General features: G+C 31.3%; 1 protein-coding gene across 2 annotated transcripts; it reads left to right on the top strand.

Moving 5' to 3' along the window:
* The first annotated feature begins 3,270 nt into the window (after positions 1 to 3,270).
* On the top strand, positions 3,271 to 18,728 carry LOC100776796 (phototropin-1). 2 transcript variants are annotated; one of them, XM_041009842.1, is made up of 24 exons: positions 3,271 to 3,864; positions 4,672 to 5,324; positions 6,287 to 6,469; positions 8,140 to 8,231; positions 10,554 to 10,872; positions 11,148 to 11,367; positions 11,499 to 11,569; positions 11,760 to 11,866; positions 12,198 to 12,247; positions 12,403 to 12,507; positions 12,807 to 12,866; positions 12,957 to 13,046; positions 13,780 to 13,856; positions 14,258 to 14,342; positions 14,564 to 14,644; positions 14,851 to 14,954; positions 15,511 to 15,560; positions 15,883 to 15,989; positions 16,108 to 16,239; positions 16,765 to 16,816; positions 17,222 to 17,334; positions 17,733 to 17,873; positions 18,166 to 18,273; positions 18,374 to 18,728. In XM_041009842.1, the coding sequence occupies exons 2-23, from the start codon at positions 4,720 to 4,722 to the stop codon at positions 18,268 to 18,270; spliced, it is 2,949 nt and encodes a 982-aa protein (XP_040865776.1). In that variant the 5' UTR covers positions 3,271 to 3,864; positions 4,672 to 4,719; the 3' UTR covers positions 18,271 to 18,273; positions 18,374 to 18,728. The 2 variants fall into 2 exon arrangements, with proteins under 2 accessions (XP_040865776.1, XP_040865777.1); XM_041009843.1 differs by lacking the exon at positions 3,271 to 3,864 and adding an exon at positions 4,425 to 4,566.
* Positions 18,729 to 19,092: the final 364 nt, after the last annotated feature.

Here is a 19,092-nt window from a genome sequence, read left to right as displayed (position 1 = left end):
CAATGGACCTTGAACTTAGGTGGATGTTTCTATTAGAGAGGTACACATGCATCTTGTGTCTTTCTCTCTCTCCAAACAGAGCCTTTCATTAAAATCAAAGACCGTGTTAGGTTGATTCCTTCTAGCTGTTAGCTCTAAAGTTATTTTAATTTTTTATTTTACAAAAAAATATTATTTACTAAAACTAGCTTTTACTGTATCTCTTATAAAGATATACAACAAGAAAATAGGTTTTTTTTTATTGTAATCAATAGTTATAAATTTTTATTAATTGTATTAGTAATTATTATTTTTCTTACACTTCACCTTGATATTTTATATTGTCCACAGATAAATTATCTTCTTATTATGCTTATGTTTTATTGGATCATTTTTAATAATATTTTCCCCATTACATTAAAAAATAATTTAACATATATTGTATTATTATTTATTTGATTTCGAAATATTATTGCTGAATCAGATTCTCAAGTTCTTGTCATTTTGATTTTCCACACTTGTCCCTCTTTGCATTCAGCTTATCCTCTCGTGAAGAAAATAGACATCTCATTCTCGTGTTAGAAGAAAAGCCAACCTAGCTGCTGATAACTTGACAAAGTTCAGTCTATCTTCTCAGATTCAGTCCCAGATTTTGTAAGTGAATTCTAATTTTATAAGTCTACACCTGTTAGCTGACAAACCAGTTGTTGCTTTACCCCCTGGATTTTAATCTCTCCTAGTTACCCTGTATCTCATAAAAAAGTTATTAGTAATTATTTTTAATTTAACTTTATTATGCAATGCAAGGATGATATATATACTACTAAAACGATAACAAAAGTCTTATTTCAACGTGTGATGTCTGTTATAGGAATCATACAATACTATTCAACTTAGTTAAAAACAAGATGTAAAAAAAAAAAACTTGGTTAAAGACCAACTCTAAAAAATATTAGTATTTAGTATGAGATTTTTCGAAACAATTTTCCAATTAATGTATTTTTTTAATCTCTTTCCTTTTCTTCATGACTAAAAAATATACCATTTGTTTTTCTCAATGATGTTTCCATAGGCATTCTTTGTATGTGTACAAAGTTACTCAATTGAATTTTTATCATCTTTTCTTTAATCGATACTACGGAAATATCTTCTCTAATACTAATAAAAGTATAGAAAAAATATCTAAACTATTGTATGCAAATTTTGTTCTCGCTCAAAATTTTAAAAAAAGTTACGAATTTTATTAGGTTTTTCCATAATATAACTAAAACAAAAAAGAATAGGTAAGTTTTGTTAGATCCCACCTAAATTTGCTCGAGGTGGGTGGTGTATAAGTGTTATAATATTTCAATTTGTTTTTGAGTCAATAAGGATGGCATTGATCAGAGGGTGATGGACCATTACCGTAAAAAGGGATAATGCAAAGATCTTGTCTGGAAAGGAAGAATTAGCAAGAGTAAGTACGGAGGGTGAGATGATGGTATATAACAGACATAATTAACCCAAAGGGAGCCCATTATTCTGAAGCTAGCAAGCGATGGATGCCAAGGACAGAACCGCTTCAAGTTTCAAAATTACCTATTTATGTAATGTAGCAATACAATGGTCTCACTCTAGAAAGGAAATATGTATAGCAACAACACTAAGTAGAGGTACATGACACTGCCAGACTCACCTAAATGCGACCAACATGATAAGATGATTGTAGCACCTCACATGGTTAAGGGCCTACACGTGCCCACTACGTTCTAACATCCCCATCTCAATCTTTCTTTCTTAGCTAAGCCTCTTGTGCCCCCACTTAATTAAAGTGTTTCATTTCTCTTTGTTTCTTTCAATATGGTTTGATTTTGATCTTCGTTTCACCTTGCTTGTACTAAGAAAAACGAAAATGGTAACATAGGTATTCATAGTGAAAAATGCTATCTAACTAATAACTTTGCTCCTAAAATAGGAAAAGCAAAAGCTTAGCAAATATAAGTAAGAAGTCTTCATTAATATAAGTGGGAGACTCCTGAAAACTTAAAGCCTTGAGATTTTGATGAATTAGATGGGATGTTGAATTCATTTGTATCTACTCGTAGTGTATCAATAAAGAGATTTCTCCAATATTTTAGTCCATTGTATTTTTCATTATGGATTGTGCGATTTGGCGACTAACTCCTATATGAGTATTATTAATTAAGACATGGTAAAATTGGTGGTGCATGGGCCCATGTAAGGAAATCTCTTGTATGGTGAGTATTAAGGCATAACAAAATTAGGGATGGACTTCTTGTAATTATATCAAAAACCTTTTTAGTTTCATTATCGAGGGAAACATATATATCGTGTGAAAGATCCATAATATTTATCAACATCAAACTAAGGAGTGTTATTTGGATACATGTATTACATGAAGCCAACCAAGTGGTTGATTTATTGGCCAAACATGGTATAGGGGTTGCCAACGCAAAGTCGTATTTTTGAAGTAACGCCATATTTCGTTTGTAATGTCCTAAAAGTACAGATTTATTCTGTGTAAATTTGTGCCTAGCTCTTTTTTATATCACCTAAAAAAACTATGTAAATATATTCACACTTAAAAAAGATGAAATTACAAACGTACATGAGCATATTATTTCGAAGAGACTCACGAAATCTAACATCAACCTAATGCCTTAAGGTGTTTTACCCCGTATTTACCAACACATTTCAACCTGAAAATTGTAAATGTGAAATGGGATTGGAAATTAGAAGGACAGCTTTAGCTTCGATTTCTAAATTCTATAAACAAAGAAAAGAAAAATATCAGTACGGAGTATATATAATTAACAACTAGTTTGTTCTGTGACATGGGTGCTTCAATTTCTTGAACTCCTGAAATGATTATGACATGGAACTAATTAAAAATTTCCCCTTTTAAGAATTTGATGGTGAATCAAGACTCAAGAGCTACTTCGATCGCTTCCTGTCACTAATTATGGAGTGGCCAGTCAAACAAGGAATTAGGGAAACGTCAAATCTCCATTTCCATCCTACTTTATAGGAAAATTATTATTACACTTATTTATTATTGATGATAATAATTTGTGGTGGAGGCATACATCGTCCAGCATCAACCAACATGGCATCACGTGTCCACTTTATGTGCCTATCATTTGGGTGGGTGGGGTGGGAGGTGTTAAAATTCAAGCTCCAGTTCTGAGCAAGATAGATATATATATAATTTATAAATGTTAGTATATATTTTCTAAATATCCGAGACTCGTAGATATTTATTTATAGGTTGTCTCTTTTTGTTTTTATCTTTTGCCATAATTTAACTAACGCAAGACACAAGCACAAAAGTCTCTCCCTCTGAACACACTGGTCGGGAGAGCATGCAAATTAAGAGCAACGTGCCTGAGTGAGATGGAGAAGAGACTTACTCATTCTTTCTCTGCTCTTAATTTGTTGCTTTTTTCATATATATATATATATATATATATATGCTTGCCAACCCAACTTCCTGATTCTCCTAGAGTAGAAACAAATCATTGAAGTTTGAAGGAAGAGGGTTATATATAGGAAAGCAAAGCATAAAAGAGCAACCAGTAGTTCCTGAAAGTAATAATATATATTGGATGTTCTAAATCCTAATGATTCAGAACATGAAAGTGAGAAGCCATGTGAAAAACAGTGCAGGAAGATGTAGCCATTAGCCAAACCTTTTTGACAATGATTTAGGTCCTCTTGCCATTTCTTTCTACAAAAGTTAAGTTCTCAATCATTCAATCAAGTGTAATGCGTCTGAAGAATAAGCAGAATACAACACAACAACCCATCATATCGATCAGCACAACCAGCTCACACTTTCAATCTTCCTGATCCACCATAATCACCATTCACTCAACTCAACTTGAGGTATATATTTTCTAGTACTCCATCTTGTATTAATTATACGGTCATATTGTCAACTATGTATACCCAACTAAACTCTTTGCAAATAATAACAATAATACAAATTCTAAAAACTTACAAGGCAAAAAGTACTAGTACTATTTAATTGTGATATTACTTACAAATTTTCAATTATGCGCTTGCTTTGCGGCATCAACTTAACTTTCACATTCCTACTCTCATTAATTTTCATCCCAGATAATTTGCTTCATTAATTTCATTTCCATTACGTGTTGATTAATATCTATGGGCCCATTCAGTGAGTAGTTAACTGCTATTATTGCCATAATTAGAAAACAACCTAAGGTCCCAATGATAGAAAATTCGACGCTCCCCCTCTTCCAATAGTTCGATCAGATCTCATTTTCAGTTGACAAAAATACCCTAAAGAATGTGCGGCCATTAAAATTTCTTGCAATGATGCAACTACCAAAGGAACAGAAACTAGCTAAATGAAAATTTGAAATTACCAGACAAACCCCACACCACAAGTTATTTTCGCTACAAGTCCAGTCCCACAGTATCACAGTACACAACACCATCGCTCTCCAAAGTCTCCACTACCCTTATATCATGGCCCCCAGAAGATGAGACCATATTTTCAAGTCCTAATCCAATTGAGATTTAGAAAGCACTTAATTAAGAATGTTTCCTATAGAACAAAAAGTATATTCAAATAAGGAATCGTTATTCATTTATTAATTTATTTTGTGTCTGCATTATCATTATTAGTATATGTTAGTATAACGAACAAATTTTAATTTGTATCAGAGTTGCCATATATTAGAGCAAAGTGGGAAGAAAGTAAGGTAGGTAGCGATGGAGCAGTCAGAAAAATCGCCTAAAAAAACATCATCACTGAGATCATCATTTCCGAGAGATCCACGTGGCTCACTCGAAGTGTTTAACCCAAACACTTCAACTTCAACTTCAACCAACGTGCGCGTGCGTTCACAGCCTCTTTGGAAATCGTGGACGGAGTCGGAAGAACCGCGCCATGAAATCGCCGCAACGTCGTGGATGGCCATCAATCCGGCGGCTCCGGCTGCCGGAGAAAGAGGAGAGGCGGCGCAGAGGGCGGCGGAGTGGGGTCTGGTGCTCCGGACCGACACCGAAACCGGCAAGCCGCGGGGCGTGGAGGCGAGGAACTCCGGCGGCGAGGAACCTAACGCTGCGAAACTAGCCGCCGTTGCTTCGTCGTCCAGGAAGAACTCTCAGAACTCCGCCAGAAATTCCGGCGACTCTTCCGGCGGCGGCGGAGGGATTCCGAGAATATCGGAGGATGTGATGGGGGCTTTGTCGGCTTTTCAACAGACTTTCGTGGTTTCGGATGCTACCAAACCCGATTACCCGATCCTGTATGCGAGTGCCGGGTTCTTTAAAATGACAGGTTATACGTCCAAGGAAGTTATTGGGAGAAATTGGTAGGCACCTTAATTTTTCTTTACAATTTAATTAATTCACATACACTTCTTGAACTTTCATAAATTTGCAAGGATGAATACTTAAAATATCATACAGTACATTAGATGGTTTTTAATTAGACAGTATATCTGGGAGTGCATGGAATGCACACTTAAAAATCGTACTTAAACAAATTGATTCTTTAGAATGCATGAAGAGTTTTTAAAAAATCGACTCAAAACGAGAAAAACAAGGATAAAATATGTTTTAGTTATCTCAATTTTTAATCAAAATTGGTCTGAAACTTTGTATTTAAAAACAATCATTTTCATTCTCGTATTTTTTTTATAATTAATGAACTTCATTCCTTTTCTTGGAACTTAGGATGAGAAATAAAATCCACTAATTTAAAAAAAAAGCTTATTAGGTCTTTTTAATTTATTTTTCAACCAAAATTGGTATTTAATTTCAATAATATGAGAAATTAATATTATTATTAAATATTAATATAAATTATTAAGATAAACACTAATTTTAATAAGAGATCATGACATAAAATACTATGAAAACAGTATCTAAATTTTGTTCTTGTACAAAAATAGGAAGACCAAATTATCTTTTTTATAATATAGGGATTAAAAACCATTTTTGAATGAAAATTGAGAGATGAAAAACACATTTAAAAAAGTTTAATAATCTATTTAGTCGGTGTATGTGTATCGATTTTTTTTGTTTTAATCTCTATATTTTTTTAATGTTTTATTTCATATTGTTAGCTTTCTAACAATGTGCAAAACCTTTACAAAATAAAAAGAAAAAAACTAAAAAAAAATTGTTCGTGAAAAGATTAAAATAAATAGTCGACACATGAGAACCAAATGATTTTTTTTTTAACATGAAGCAAATTATGAGCATAGCTAAGAAAATGTTACCTAGTTCTAACTGCAATAATGATTTTTACTTGTGGGTGGGGTGGGTCCAGCCGGTTTTTACAGGGTGCGGACACGGATCCCGAAGACGTAGCAAAGATAAGGGAAGCATTGCAAAGTGGGAAAATTTACTGCGGAAGGCTATTAAATTACAAGAAGGATGGGACACCTTTCTGGAACCTTCTCACTATTTCACCCATCAAGGATGAAGATGGCAAAGTGCTCAAATTTATTGGGTAAGCTAACATTTCATTTAATTCATCAATGTCTAATTTTGGATTACCATCGTGTGATTATGTGTTGTTAGGTTTGTTATTATCATCTTTAATTAGCTTAGTGGAAGGGTTTCGTTGGGACCAAAATTGACCAATCATTAGATTGCTCATGGCACACGAGGTGTCTGTTGCAAATTTTAAGGAAAAAAGAAAAAGAGAGCGTGTGGGCGCGAGAGCTGCATGCATTTCGCCTTCGACTCTGATAAGGACCACTCTATATATCGTTTTCTTTGCATTTAGAAACTGCCATATATGGAGGACTATGCTTAACCGTATATGTCAACTCTGGATTCGTTTAAAAACTTTTTTTTTTTTTTCTCTTTCTTTTTGGTTGGGGAAGCTGCTTGCCATGAATGTGAGGAAATTTTAACCATGGAATGTTTGATTTTTAAAAGCCTAGCATGCCACAAAGGTGAATAAAGAATACGCAAAGAATTACAGTTGATTAATAGAAAATTAAATAACCATATAAGGTGGGAGAATACTACTTAATTTATCATAAATAAAAATTACAAATATAGACCATACGGTTATAATTATATATATTCAATATTATAAGTTAGTTGGTAATTATATGATCACTTGAAAAAATCATGTGTATATTTTTTTTAACCTTGTTGATGTATAATCTAATGATCTATATTATAGTTTCCACATCTCAAATTGATAAAGTATTATTTTATGAAAGTTATTTTTTAGAGTATGTTTGAATATACATTTGGAACTTTAAACTTGAGTCTTGAAGGGGTCAAACATGATTTTTGCATTGATCAATAAGTTGATTGGATGTGCTATGTGTTAGAAACATGATTTTGAATTTTAGACTCAAGTCTTATTGAAGCAATAAAAAGTAAATTCTTTATCATCTTAAAATTGAGTCACAAAATGTGTTTCAAATAAAAGATAAAACACATGTGAATACATATTTTGATAAAATGTGTTCAACTAATTTATATTTATTTAAAATCAATTTTATAAAATTATATTGATTCAAAATCAATTTTACAAAAATTATATCTAAACACATGATTAATCCACTAAGCTCTCACTTTCAAAGCCTGCAAAATGAAAGAATCATTGTTTATAGTGTGATTTTGTGAATGTAAGCCCTTTTTAGATTTGGGCCAAAATAGCCTACTTTTATCTTGGGATATGCTAGGTGCACCCAGCAACATTGCTGATGAACCCAACAGTTAGGTGAATAGGCAAAATTATTCTTGTGTCAAAGTTTGAAAATAAAATTAATTTAAAAAAAAATAATTCCTTCTTCCAAAGAAACTACTGGAAGAACTTCTTTCGATAACTTATCTGAAAGAAGGTTCTTCCGGAAGAATAAAGTTATCGGAAAAAGTTCTTCTGGTTGAACAAATTATTCATTCGGGAGAACCTTCTTCCGGAGAAGTTACCGGAAGCAAGAATTATTTTTTTAAAAATTAATTTTATTTTCAAACTTTAGCACAAAGATAATTTTGTTCATTCACCAAATTGTTGGGTGCACATGTTCCTTTTATCTTTGTTGTTGTACACTTCTGGATGTGGCTAAAGATCGGAGCCTTTGCATTGATTGTATGTGGAATATATAGCGGGATTCTTACCCAACGTGTTTTTCTTTGTCATGGTGATTGTGGCAGAATGCAAGTGGAGGTTAGCAAGCATACGGAGGGGTCCAAGGAGAAGATGCTACGTCCCAATGGATTGCCCGAATCCTTGATTCGATATGATGGTATTGGATAAATCTTCCATTTTCAGTTCCACTGCAATAATCATTCACATTTTTTTATGATATACTCCATTGAATCTATTACTGACACTCACAACCATACAGTTAATATGTGAGCATTAGAAACTTAGCAATCTTGCTTGAAACATCAATGAAAAGAAATAGTAATTCAATGACACAAATGACTTTCTTTTATACATAAAAATTTGAAGTGAAGAAAGGACAATGAAAAAACAGTAGTAATGAAAACCACAGGTCAATAGCAGTGAATTGATAATGTAATTCGAAATTTGTAGAAAATAGTTACATTCAAACACAATATTTAGAAATAAATTCAAAATATAAATAAAATTTTATAAAATAAAAAATTGATTGAAATTATATTGAATATATTTCTTTATGCAATTATATTGAATCTAAATATAAGTAAAAATATTTGTATTTTAAAATGATGAAAATATATGCATCATTATTTAAAATTTTTAAAAAATAAAATTTATTTTGGAAGAGTAAGCTATGAATAAAAGAATGTATTTCAAATTTTCAATTACAAAACTTACTATCTAGTTTTTGTTTATAAAAAATGTAATCTTAAAAATAAAATAAAAACATAAAAAAGAGGAAGACAAAGTATTTTATTTCATATCATAATATACAATGTGATGAATTATAACTTTTATTTGCTTATAAATAAAAAACTAAATGCGCAATTTTTTTTTGTAACCACCGATGTGCAAATAGTTTAGCACAACTGACCAAAAAGTTAGATTTAATATAGAAATAAATTAATAAAGTATATTTTAAATAGTTAAAGCTACAATTAAATAAGAAAGTATAGATAAACAAGTATGAATGCTAAAAATCTTATTTCCAAGTCGCATAGAGTGACATTATGAACTTGCAAATGCACAAGTTAACTATTAAAATGTTACATTATCATTAGTTACTATTAAAACTAGAATTTGTAAATTAATTAAATAGTTCCTAATTTTTTATATATTATATAAACCAAAAAGAAAGAAAAAATCACTATATTATCCCTTCTCGTCTTTTTGTTTATATTTCTTAAATTTTAAATTACTTAACTAAAAAGAAGGTTTTTATGATGTTTATATTTTTATTTTATTAACAAAGTTAAATTTAATGGTTTAATAAATAATTTTTTTTCTCAGGTTTAATCTTTCATAATTTATTCATTAAATATGTTATTTATTGGACATTATTTAAAAAAAAGCACCATTCAAATTACTTCTTCCCTGTTATCGCTTTTTATTTATTTATTTTGAGAAAGTAAAAATTCAAATGTATTCACTTTTTTTATCATTCCTTAGTATTTCATATAATACATAAGGAAAGTAAAGTTCGATAATTTTATTTTTATTTAAATCTAATCAAGGGTAAACTTAGAAAAAATAAAAATAGAGTGTGAATAAATATATTAATTTTTTTTATAGAAAACTTAAAAATGGTATAAGTGGAAAGGAAAACAAACTAAAAAATGAGTGTATATTAGAGTACCAATGGCCTCATTTTTCAATTTAATATATCAACAAGTATTAAATACATTGCATGAATATTTTAAATATATATAATTTAAAAAGTATAAATTAAAAAATTAGAATGATTTTTTAAAACTTATAAAGGAGGAAAATATAACTAATTCTTGTAATATATTAAAAAATGAAAAATCATTAAAATTTTATAAATCACTTAAAAGAATTTAAACTTAATTTTTTTTCCAAAAAAAAGTTAAGAATGTTTTATGTTATTCTTTTAGAAGTAAATTATGGTACACGATGCTTTTCCCTTAGGAGGAATAAACATATGACTTATAAATTCTAAAGAAACTGTTTGTGCAACGAACAAGTCTATTTAGATTTTAGATATATGACTGTCACATTACCACACTCATATAGTCATATTATGCCGCGCCTAACAAATTGTTGATGGTTTAACGCAAGTCCTAAAGTTTTGACAGGATACATCACATTGTTACCCTTTCTAGTTAACGATGATCTCTGAATCCTAAAGTTTCCGGTTTTTTTAACATTGTTACCCATTTGGGTTTTTTAAACTTTGAGAGAAGCCAATATCAATCCAAGTGAAAACCCTCAAAAAAGAAGGAAAAAGACCAGTTCAATTGGCATACACACATACACAAAAAACCCAAATGGAAAACATTCAGCATGGATCAAATTGACTATATGGAAGTCCAACCATGTGATTGACCATATATACCATGCACATGCAGTAGTAGTTAATTAATAGATTTTCATAGTGTTTACGTACGTAACAGCTAGTCCTACTGCATGCATTGCATTGCAGCACGGCAGAAAGAGAAGGCTACAAGTTCAGTAACTGAGTTGCTGCAGGCCATGAAACGCCCCCGAGCATTAAGTGAATCCGCAAGTCGTCCCTCCATCAGAAAATCAGGATCTAGACCTGCTGAGGAAGGAAAAGAACTACCACAAGAACAACAAGAAGAGGAAGACAAAGAGAAAGCACAACAAACATTAAGAAGAAAATCTGAGAGTGGAGCTTCATTTGGACGCAAATCAGAAGGAGGACATAGAATTTCAATAGAACGAATCAGTGAGCTGCCTGAAAGTAAACAGAAAAACTCTCAGCGCCGTTCTTTCATGGGGTATATCTTGTTATTTAATTATCTTATTAATTAATGTTTCTTTCTCTATATCTGAGATAATCACAACAAAAGTATATAATTAATTATTTCCAGTTTATGTATACATGATCTATCCAAGGTTTTAACTTATAAAACTCTCAGCGCGGTCACAATGCTGTCGCTGAAACTCCAAAAGCTTGACATTGTTGTCATGGTTGTGGTTGTTGACAGTTTTTTAAAAACCTTCATCCATCCTATAACACAATTCACAGTGCTGCTATCTTTTTATGCTACAGATTCAGGAGGAAAAGTCAGTCCAATGATGAAAGCATGGATAATGAACTGATTGAGGATGTCAGCTCTGAGAGTGAGGATGATAAAGGGCCTGATAGTTTGGAATTAGATGACAAAGAAAAGCAGAGGGAAAAGCGAAAAGGTCTTGATCTTGCTACCACGCTTGAACGTATCGAGAAAAACTTTGTCATTACTGATCCAAGGCTTCCAGACAATCCTATAGTAAGACTCTCTGAATCATTTGTACCGCAGTACTGAAAAAGTGTTTCTCTAATTCTGTTCTGTGTTGGATTCTTGTACTGGAGGTGAACATGTAACACTGTAAAGTTTGTACTTGCTTTTTACTTTTTCAGATCTTTGCATCGGATAGCTTCTTAGAGCTTACAGAATATAGCCGTGAAGAAATCTTGGGAAGGAACTGCAGGTATTCTTTAAATTGAATGACATTACACGTCAAGTATACTTATGCTAGATGGAAGCTGCTGGTGATTCCAATTTAAATTCCTTTCTGAAAATTTAATAGTATTGATTTACCTGGAAATGATAAAAAATATCGTTTCTATAATCAATGTCAAATTCAGGGTATTTACCTTATATGCTATTTGTCTATTTAGGTTTCTGCAAGGACCTGAAACTGATCCGGCAACTGTGAGAAAAATTAGAGAGGCAATTGACAATCAAACGGAAGTTACCGTGCAACTGATCAATTATACAAAGAGTGGTAAGGGTTTTGATTTTCTTCTGGGAAAAACCACTTTCATAAGCTAATTTCATATAGATTGGAATTTATAAGTATTATAGGATTATTTTGTATATCACATATGTAGTTTATTATAAAGAAGAAAAAAAATACTGTTATCTCCAAGTTTTTAATGAATAACATTTACTTGAACTAGTACTAGCCGTTAAGAAACAATTCACAATAATTTCCTGTTCTAGAATCCTGAATATCTTTCTTAGCGTACAAAGGATATATAGCTATTTAACGTGAAGATCAATAATGTTGCGATTATTATTCCACTTGCTATTGAAGATTTCTCTGTTCAACCCAGGAAAGAAGTTCTGGAACCTGTTTCATTTGCAACCTATGCGTGACCAGAAGGTACAGCGTATGATAGTCCTCTAAAGATGTTACATCTTTTAAAATCTTGACTTGCAAATTTAATTTTGGATAGTTGATCATATTCTTTTTACCTGTTTTAACATTAACAGAATATGAATGTTAGCTTTTGTCTATTTCCCTTCTTGGTTTAACAGGGAGAAGTGCAGTATTTTATTGGTGTTCAACTTGATGGTAGTCAACATGTAGAGCCTCTTCACAACTGCATCGCAGAAGATACTGCAAAGGAGGGAGAACAGTTGGTTTGGTCCCTATTCTAATGCTTCATTAACTCATACATTATCTCAAATCATCGTCAACAACATCAATATCCAAATTCAGGCATTAAATTTTGATAAGAATTATTTTTCATAAGAGGCTTTAAATTTAATTTGAAAGTCTCTAAAGCCTATGATGGATTATGATTTCGACTGAAACTTTTTACATCTATTATGAGCTTCTTTTTTTTTCCTCCATATAACAGTAGGAAAGTTTGTTCAAATTGTTTATTATGCTTTGTATTTCCTGAGTTATAACAAGTACATTTGAAATCCATCCTCAGGTCAAACAAACGGCAGAAAATGTTGATGAGGCGGTAAGAGATTTTCCGGATGCTAACAAGGTAACATCGATCTGCTGCTGTTAGTTATCTTTGTCATTATAGAGCTTTTGATTTCAATTGTGACATGACCATCCTTTTGGCGCTCTCCAGAAACCAGATGATTTATGGACAAATCATTCAAAAGCAGTTCACCCGAAACCTCATAGGAAGGATGACCCTGCATGGAAAGCTATCCAAAAGGTATTACTTTCGTATTTGAGAATGTGTCATGTTTATTCAATTTCTTGTCATTTCTAGACTTTGTCTTATATTTCGTAATTATTTTATTTTGATTCATTAAATTTTAAAAGTTTTATTATGATTCTTAGTAAAAATTTTAAAACATAGAATATATCAAAGTAAAATAATTATGAAATATACTAAATCAAAAATGATACTAAATCACTTTAAAATTTAAAAGTTAACAAAATATTAATATTTTTATCAAAAAATTATTAAAAAAAATTAAAATGATACATTTCAAAAACATAAAGTATTAAAATGAATTTTTTAAAATTTAATTTATCAAAATAAAATAATTATGAAACATAATGAATAAAAAATGACATTAAATCTTATTTTTGTTAACTGCTTAATATTTTTGGATTTCTTTTACACTGTATTCGACTTTAAGTTACATACGATGGATAGATGTGGTAAATACTTCAAGTCTCATTTGACAGTTGTGCTAACTTATCTATTTGTTCTTTGTCTTTCTGTAGTTTCTTTACATTTCTGGGATGTAGGAAGTGATCATAATTTTCACTCATAAGTCATATTGGAGATTATTTTATTGAGTTGGTAAACATGCCATGAAACCATTATAGTTCCTTCTGTATTCCATGGGGTATTTTGGATTTTCCTAGTCACTTCATGAATGCCTGATGCAATTTATGTTAATTTTACAAATTGTTCCGTGAACTTGGTTTTGCAGGTCCTAGAAAGTGGAGAACAGATAGGCTTAAAGCACTTTAGGCCAATTAAACCATTGGGGTCAGGAGATACTGGCAGGTTTTTTTTACCCCTATTTCTCTATTGCATTTCCCTATTTCAAAATTGCTATCACTGGTAGCATGGACGTTAAATTAATTGTCAAGTGTGGAACAAATTGTAGTCATACGATTATGATGCTGCATACAGCCACATACGACTGAGATACTATTTTAAGGTTTCGTCATTTCTACAAATAATTCTAGCTTTTCTTTAATGGAATTTCTGCATATACAAGAACCTTATAGATGAATTAGTCTCTCTAGTTACCTGAAAATTCAAGTGAGCTCAAGATTTTAAGATCTTAATTAGATTTTTTTTTTTTTTTTGATTTGGGTGATAGACAGTTTCTTTCTGTCCCTTTGTTTTTCCAAAGCTAGCTTCTGTGGCAGTGAATATGATCATATATTATTGGTTTGCAGCGTGCATCTGGTGGAGCTACGTGGAACTGGTCAATATTTTGCCATGAAGGCTATGGATAAGGGTGTTATGCTCAATCGTAACAAGGTTGTGATTGTGAACTACAAGACTTTTTTTTTACATATTGCATGTATTCTCAATTCTCAACATGAAAATATTAGTTCACTGAAACAGTATATTTACATAGCCGTGTTTCTGTCAGTACCTTAAAGTAACAAAGTTATTATTCTAATTTTAATTGTGTAAATCAAGTTATAGCAGCATTTACGACTCTTTGTAATAGGATGGGCTTTATACACTTTCCACAGGTGCATAGAGCTTGCGCAGAGAGAGAAATTCTTGACAAGTTGGACCACCCCTTTCTACCTGCATTATATGCTTCCTTTCAGGTTTGAAAACACAATGAATTATTTATCAATTAGAATAACTGGCAAGAACGTTAGGATATTTTTAGGAATTATAGAGTTCCAATATGTCTTGAGCTGGATTAATGCCTTTGTTCTATTACATTTAATTCTGAAGTTAAAGAGTAGCATGGATATTCACGTGGCTGCTTTACTATTTACTGAATTTGTCAAATATTTGGAACTTGCAGACCAAAACACACGTTTGTTTGATAACTGATTATTGTCCTGGAGGAGAATTATTCCTGCTTCTTGACCGGCAACCAACTAAGGTTCTAAAGGAAGATGCCGTGAGGTAAATTATCCAAATGCATATACATAATTTATAAATATATAACTTAGATTTAGAGGAAGGATCAAATTACATTATTTATCATTTTTATAATTTAATATAGAATGTGATTTTTATTTATCTAATCATTAATTTATATTTATATATTATTAAGATTATTTGTGTTATTTTATTATATTTTAAAATATTTATATTACATTGATTTTAATTTATATGAATTGAGATAACAGGTGATTTTGGATTAATATAAAATTTTGGATATGTGATTTATGTGAAAGAAATTTTCAATCTAATAATGAGTCTTAAAAATATTATCCAATTAAAAATTACAAGATAATATAATAATTATAAAAGTTATAGTAGTATAATTTAATATTTCTTTATATATATATATATATATCAAGAGTTTAGAGTTTCTTTTAAGAGGATGGAATGAAGTAGATATAATGATGGAAGAGTTTTGTTGGAAATGATTTTTGCATGTTAAAATAAGGTTATCTACCCCAGTAATAATAACACTATTATTCTTTTACTGACATTAAGTTCTTAATATTTATAGATTTTATGCAGCTGAGGTAGTGATCGCATTGGAGTACCTTCATTGTCAAGGTAAACTCTTACTCGGCTTATATACATGCATATGGCATCACGATAACATTGTTGTTGCCTTCTCTTTTAACTCATGAAACTTCTTGCAACTTGGGAGATGTTTATTGACAAATATTTCAAAATCTCTGGGATGAACTTATCATGCTGCAATATTTTTTTTCTCTTTCAAGTCATCAAGTTTCATATGCTGATGTGCTAGCAGTTTACATCACAAAATTTCTGTCCTTGCAAGAAATCTTGCCAGTAAAAAAGTTCTGATGTATACCAAGACTCTTGCTTTAGAACCAAGTTTAATATGACATTGTTTGGTGAGAGTTTACAGGGATAATATATCGAGATTTGAAGCCAGAAAATGTGTTACTCAAGAGCAACGGGCATGTGTCTCTAACAGATTTTGATTTGTCATGTTTAACATTTAGCAAGCCACAGGTATTATAGAGACAATAACTTGATAGTGTAGTTTTTAATTAGAAGCAATACTATTTTAATTAAATTTTACTTCAGGCCACTAAAACAGTTTTATTTACGTCTTGCTCCCTCTTTGTAGCTTATAATTTCAGCTACCAATTCAAAGAAGAAGAAAAAGAAGAAACAGAAAAGTCAAGAGGTTCCAATGTTTATGGCAGAACCAGTGAGAGCATCAAATTCTTTTGTTGGCACGGAAGAGTACATTGCTCCGGTTTGTTATTCCCTGGACATACTATACATTATTATTGAGCAGCAAAAAACTACAGTTCAATATGCATGGTTCAAATACGTATTTTATTGTGTTGAATGTACCAATTAATATACACATAATGCATTTGCCCGTATAATCAATAATCAATACTTCACATTTTTTAAATGTTTTATTGTGCAAATACTTGGCAAAATTGTAAAACTTGAATTTTGACTGACAAGTTTGTAACATGGATGGATTCGTTATATTTTAAGTGTAGTGCATGTCAAAAGACAATAATGGTTTAATGCTTAAGATCAAGTTGAATCCAATAGGAGTAAGAAGTTCTGTTTGTTCAATCACTGTTTTAAGAGATTGCGAATTAGACACGAACTATTGTTATTCCTTTAGAGACCTTTTGATTTGTTAAGGGTAATTAAGGGTGGGATGTTGGTGGCTACGCAACATACAGAGAGTTTTATTGCAATTTGAACTTCTTTGGAAATTTACTTAGATTTTGTTGTAACTGAGTTCAACTTTATGCAGGAAATTATAACTGGTTCAGGTCACACAAGTGCTGTGGATTGGTGGGCTCTAGGTAATTTTTAATTCTTATTTTTATAAAAAAAATATAGGCAATTTTGAACAAAATAAATTTCTAACATTAAAAAAAATCAATACAGAAAGTTTGAATGCATTAACATTTAATTCGTGCAGTGGATATTAATGTTTCAATAGATAACTAAATCAGTTTTTATGCATATTCTATAATTCTCTTTATTATTCTCAACCATTTTCCTTTGTTGCGTTTCTCTTAACCCCAAGGCCATGCATATCCAATTTAATGATATGGAGTGTAGAATTTCCTGTTAAAATATTGTGATTAATTGAAATCATTGACCAATATCATATGACTGTTGGACTTTTTTACACACAAAGGGATTTCAAATAAATTAAAATTATATCACATTGCTTGACAGTTGACTTCAATGACTTTTTTTAGGTATTCTAATATATGAAATGCTTTATGGGTATACGCCATTTCGGGGGAAGACAAGACAAAAAACATTTGCAAATATTCTTCACAAGGATCTTAAATTTCCCAAAAGTAAACCGGTGAGTGCTATCCTTCCTAACTTATTATACATTTGTTGCTTACAGGACGTTGCTTTGCTACAGCTAATTTTCAATTTTGATCTGAGTTATGAAATTCACCTTTAGAAAAAATTCTTCAAACTAACCATTACTGTCCGAAGTCTAGTAATATTAGCTTTTAAGCCAATGAATAATTTTTCATTTGATAAATTAAAGCTTATCAAATAAGTATTTATTTAAGCTGTATATTCAAATGTAGCTAATTACAAAATAATAAAGTCCTCATAGGTTTGAAGGAAGGAAAAATAAAATAATAGAAGGCTCACATCAAATTCTTAAAAAAATCCCATTCAAATATTCAGTCATACTTGAGTTTGGAGTTATATGCATTATGTTTTAATATGCAATAATTGATGCAGGTAAGTCTCCAGGGAAAGCAGCTAATTTACTGGTTGTTGCAGAGAGATCCAAAAGACAGATTGGGTTCACGCGAAGGAGCAAATGAAATTAAACGTCATCCTTTCTTCCGGGGTGTCAATTGGGCACTAGTTCGTTGCATGGTAACATAGTGATTAAACTTTGGATAAAACTTAAATATAGTTCCTTAGGTGGTTTTGCCTGTTTTCCAATTAAAATAAAAGTTTCATCTTAGGAATTTATAATCTTTGATGTAAACTTTTATTACAATGGTTATTGAGATGAAATTTTAATTTTGATTGGAGAACAACATCAAAAGTACCTAAAGAATTGCTTCTAAGTTTTGTGTAACAGTAGCTTCCGTGATTGCTACAATGTTTTCGATCTTCAACATCTAGTATAACTTTGTTGTGATTTTTCTACTTATCTTACCAGAAACCTCCTGAGCTTGATGCTCCTCTCTTACCAGAAACTGAAGAAGAAAAAGAAGGCAAAGATATAGATCCTGGGCTAGAGGATCTACAGGCAAATGTTTTTTGAAAGGTAATTTCTTCCTAGCTCCCTCTCTCTCTTTGTTTGTATATGTTGTCGTTATACTTCATTCTATTGGCTAGTTTTTAACATGTTATCTTGTGGCCTGTAGGATTGGAGGATGAAGTTATAGGGCATTCACGAAATACATGATGAATTCTTTGCGATTTTGAACAATTAATGGAATATTTCAATCCCTTGCTTCAGCGGTGCAAAGTTTAATCATGTTCATTGTAATTTGGAAGACCTACAATATTTTCTTTTTAGATTTGGTGCTACTTAAGCTGCATGGCCTTCCAATAGGGGATTAGGGATTGGGACCATCAAGGATTCGGTGTGGAAATTTGTGTATATTTTTAGAATAATGCTGAGTCATTTACAACATGCCTTGTAACATAAAAATTAAATCTGTATTGTTAAATCATTTTTTGGAAAATAAAATACTTATAGTACTGTGACTCATATAATACCTGACTAATTCTTTTTCACTTCTCTTTAAAAAAAATTAAGCTTGACAAGCATGAAAAGTTCTTTAAAATAGAAGTAACTTATTGTTTACACTGGAATTTGGTAAACAACCGCTAGTCTAAGTTAATTGCTTGCGAGATCAACTAGTGAATCTCAGGAGCATGTCATTTGTGTGTTTGTGCTTAAATGTAAAGCTTTGAATGTTCATCATTGCAACAAACGTTTACTGGTTCGAAATTTGCAGAAAGGAAAATTGTTTAACAGAAATCGAAATGCTGGAAGTAACTTGACAAGGAAAGGACAATTGCAGAATTTAAAGGCTCAGCGAGTTCATTCGATCGAATGAACCATTTAAAAAAAAAC

Source organism: Glycine max, chromosome 15 (genome assembly GCF_000004515.6).
Source record: "Glycine max cultivar Williams 82 chromosome 15, Glycine_max_v4.0, whole genome shotgun sequence".
NCBI lineage: Eukaryota > Viridiplantae > Streptophyta > Magnoliopsida > Fabales > Fabaceae > Glycine > Glycine max.
This window is presented reverse-complemented; position numbering and strand designations above follow the sequence as displayed.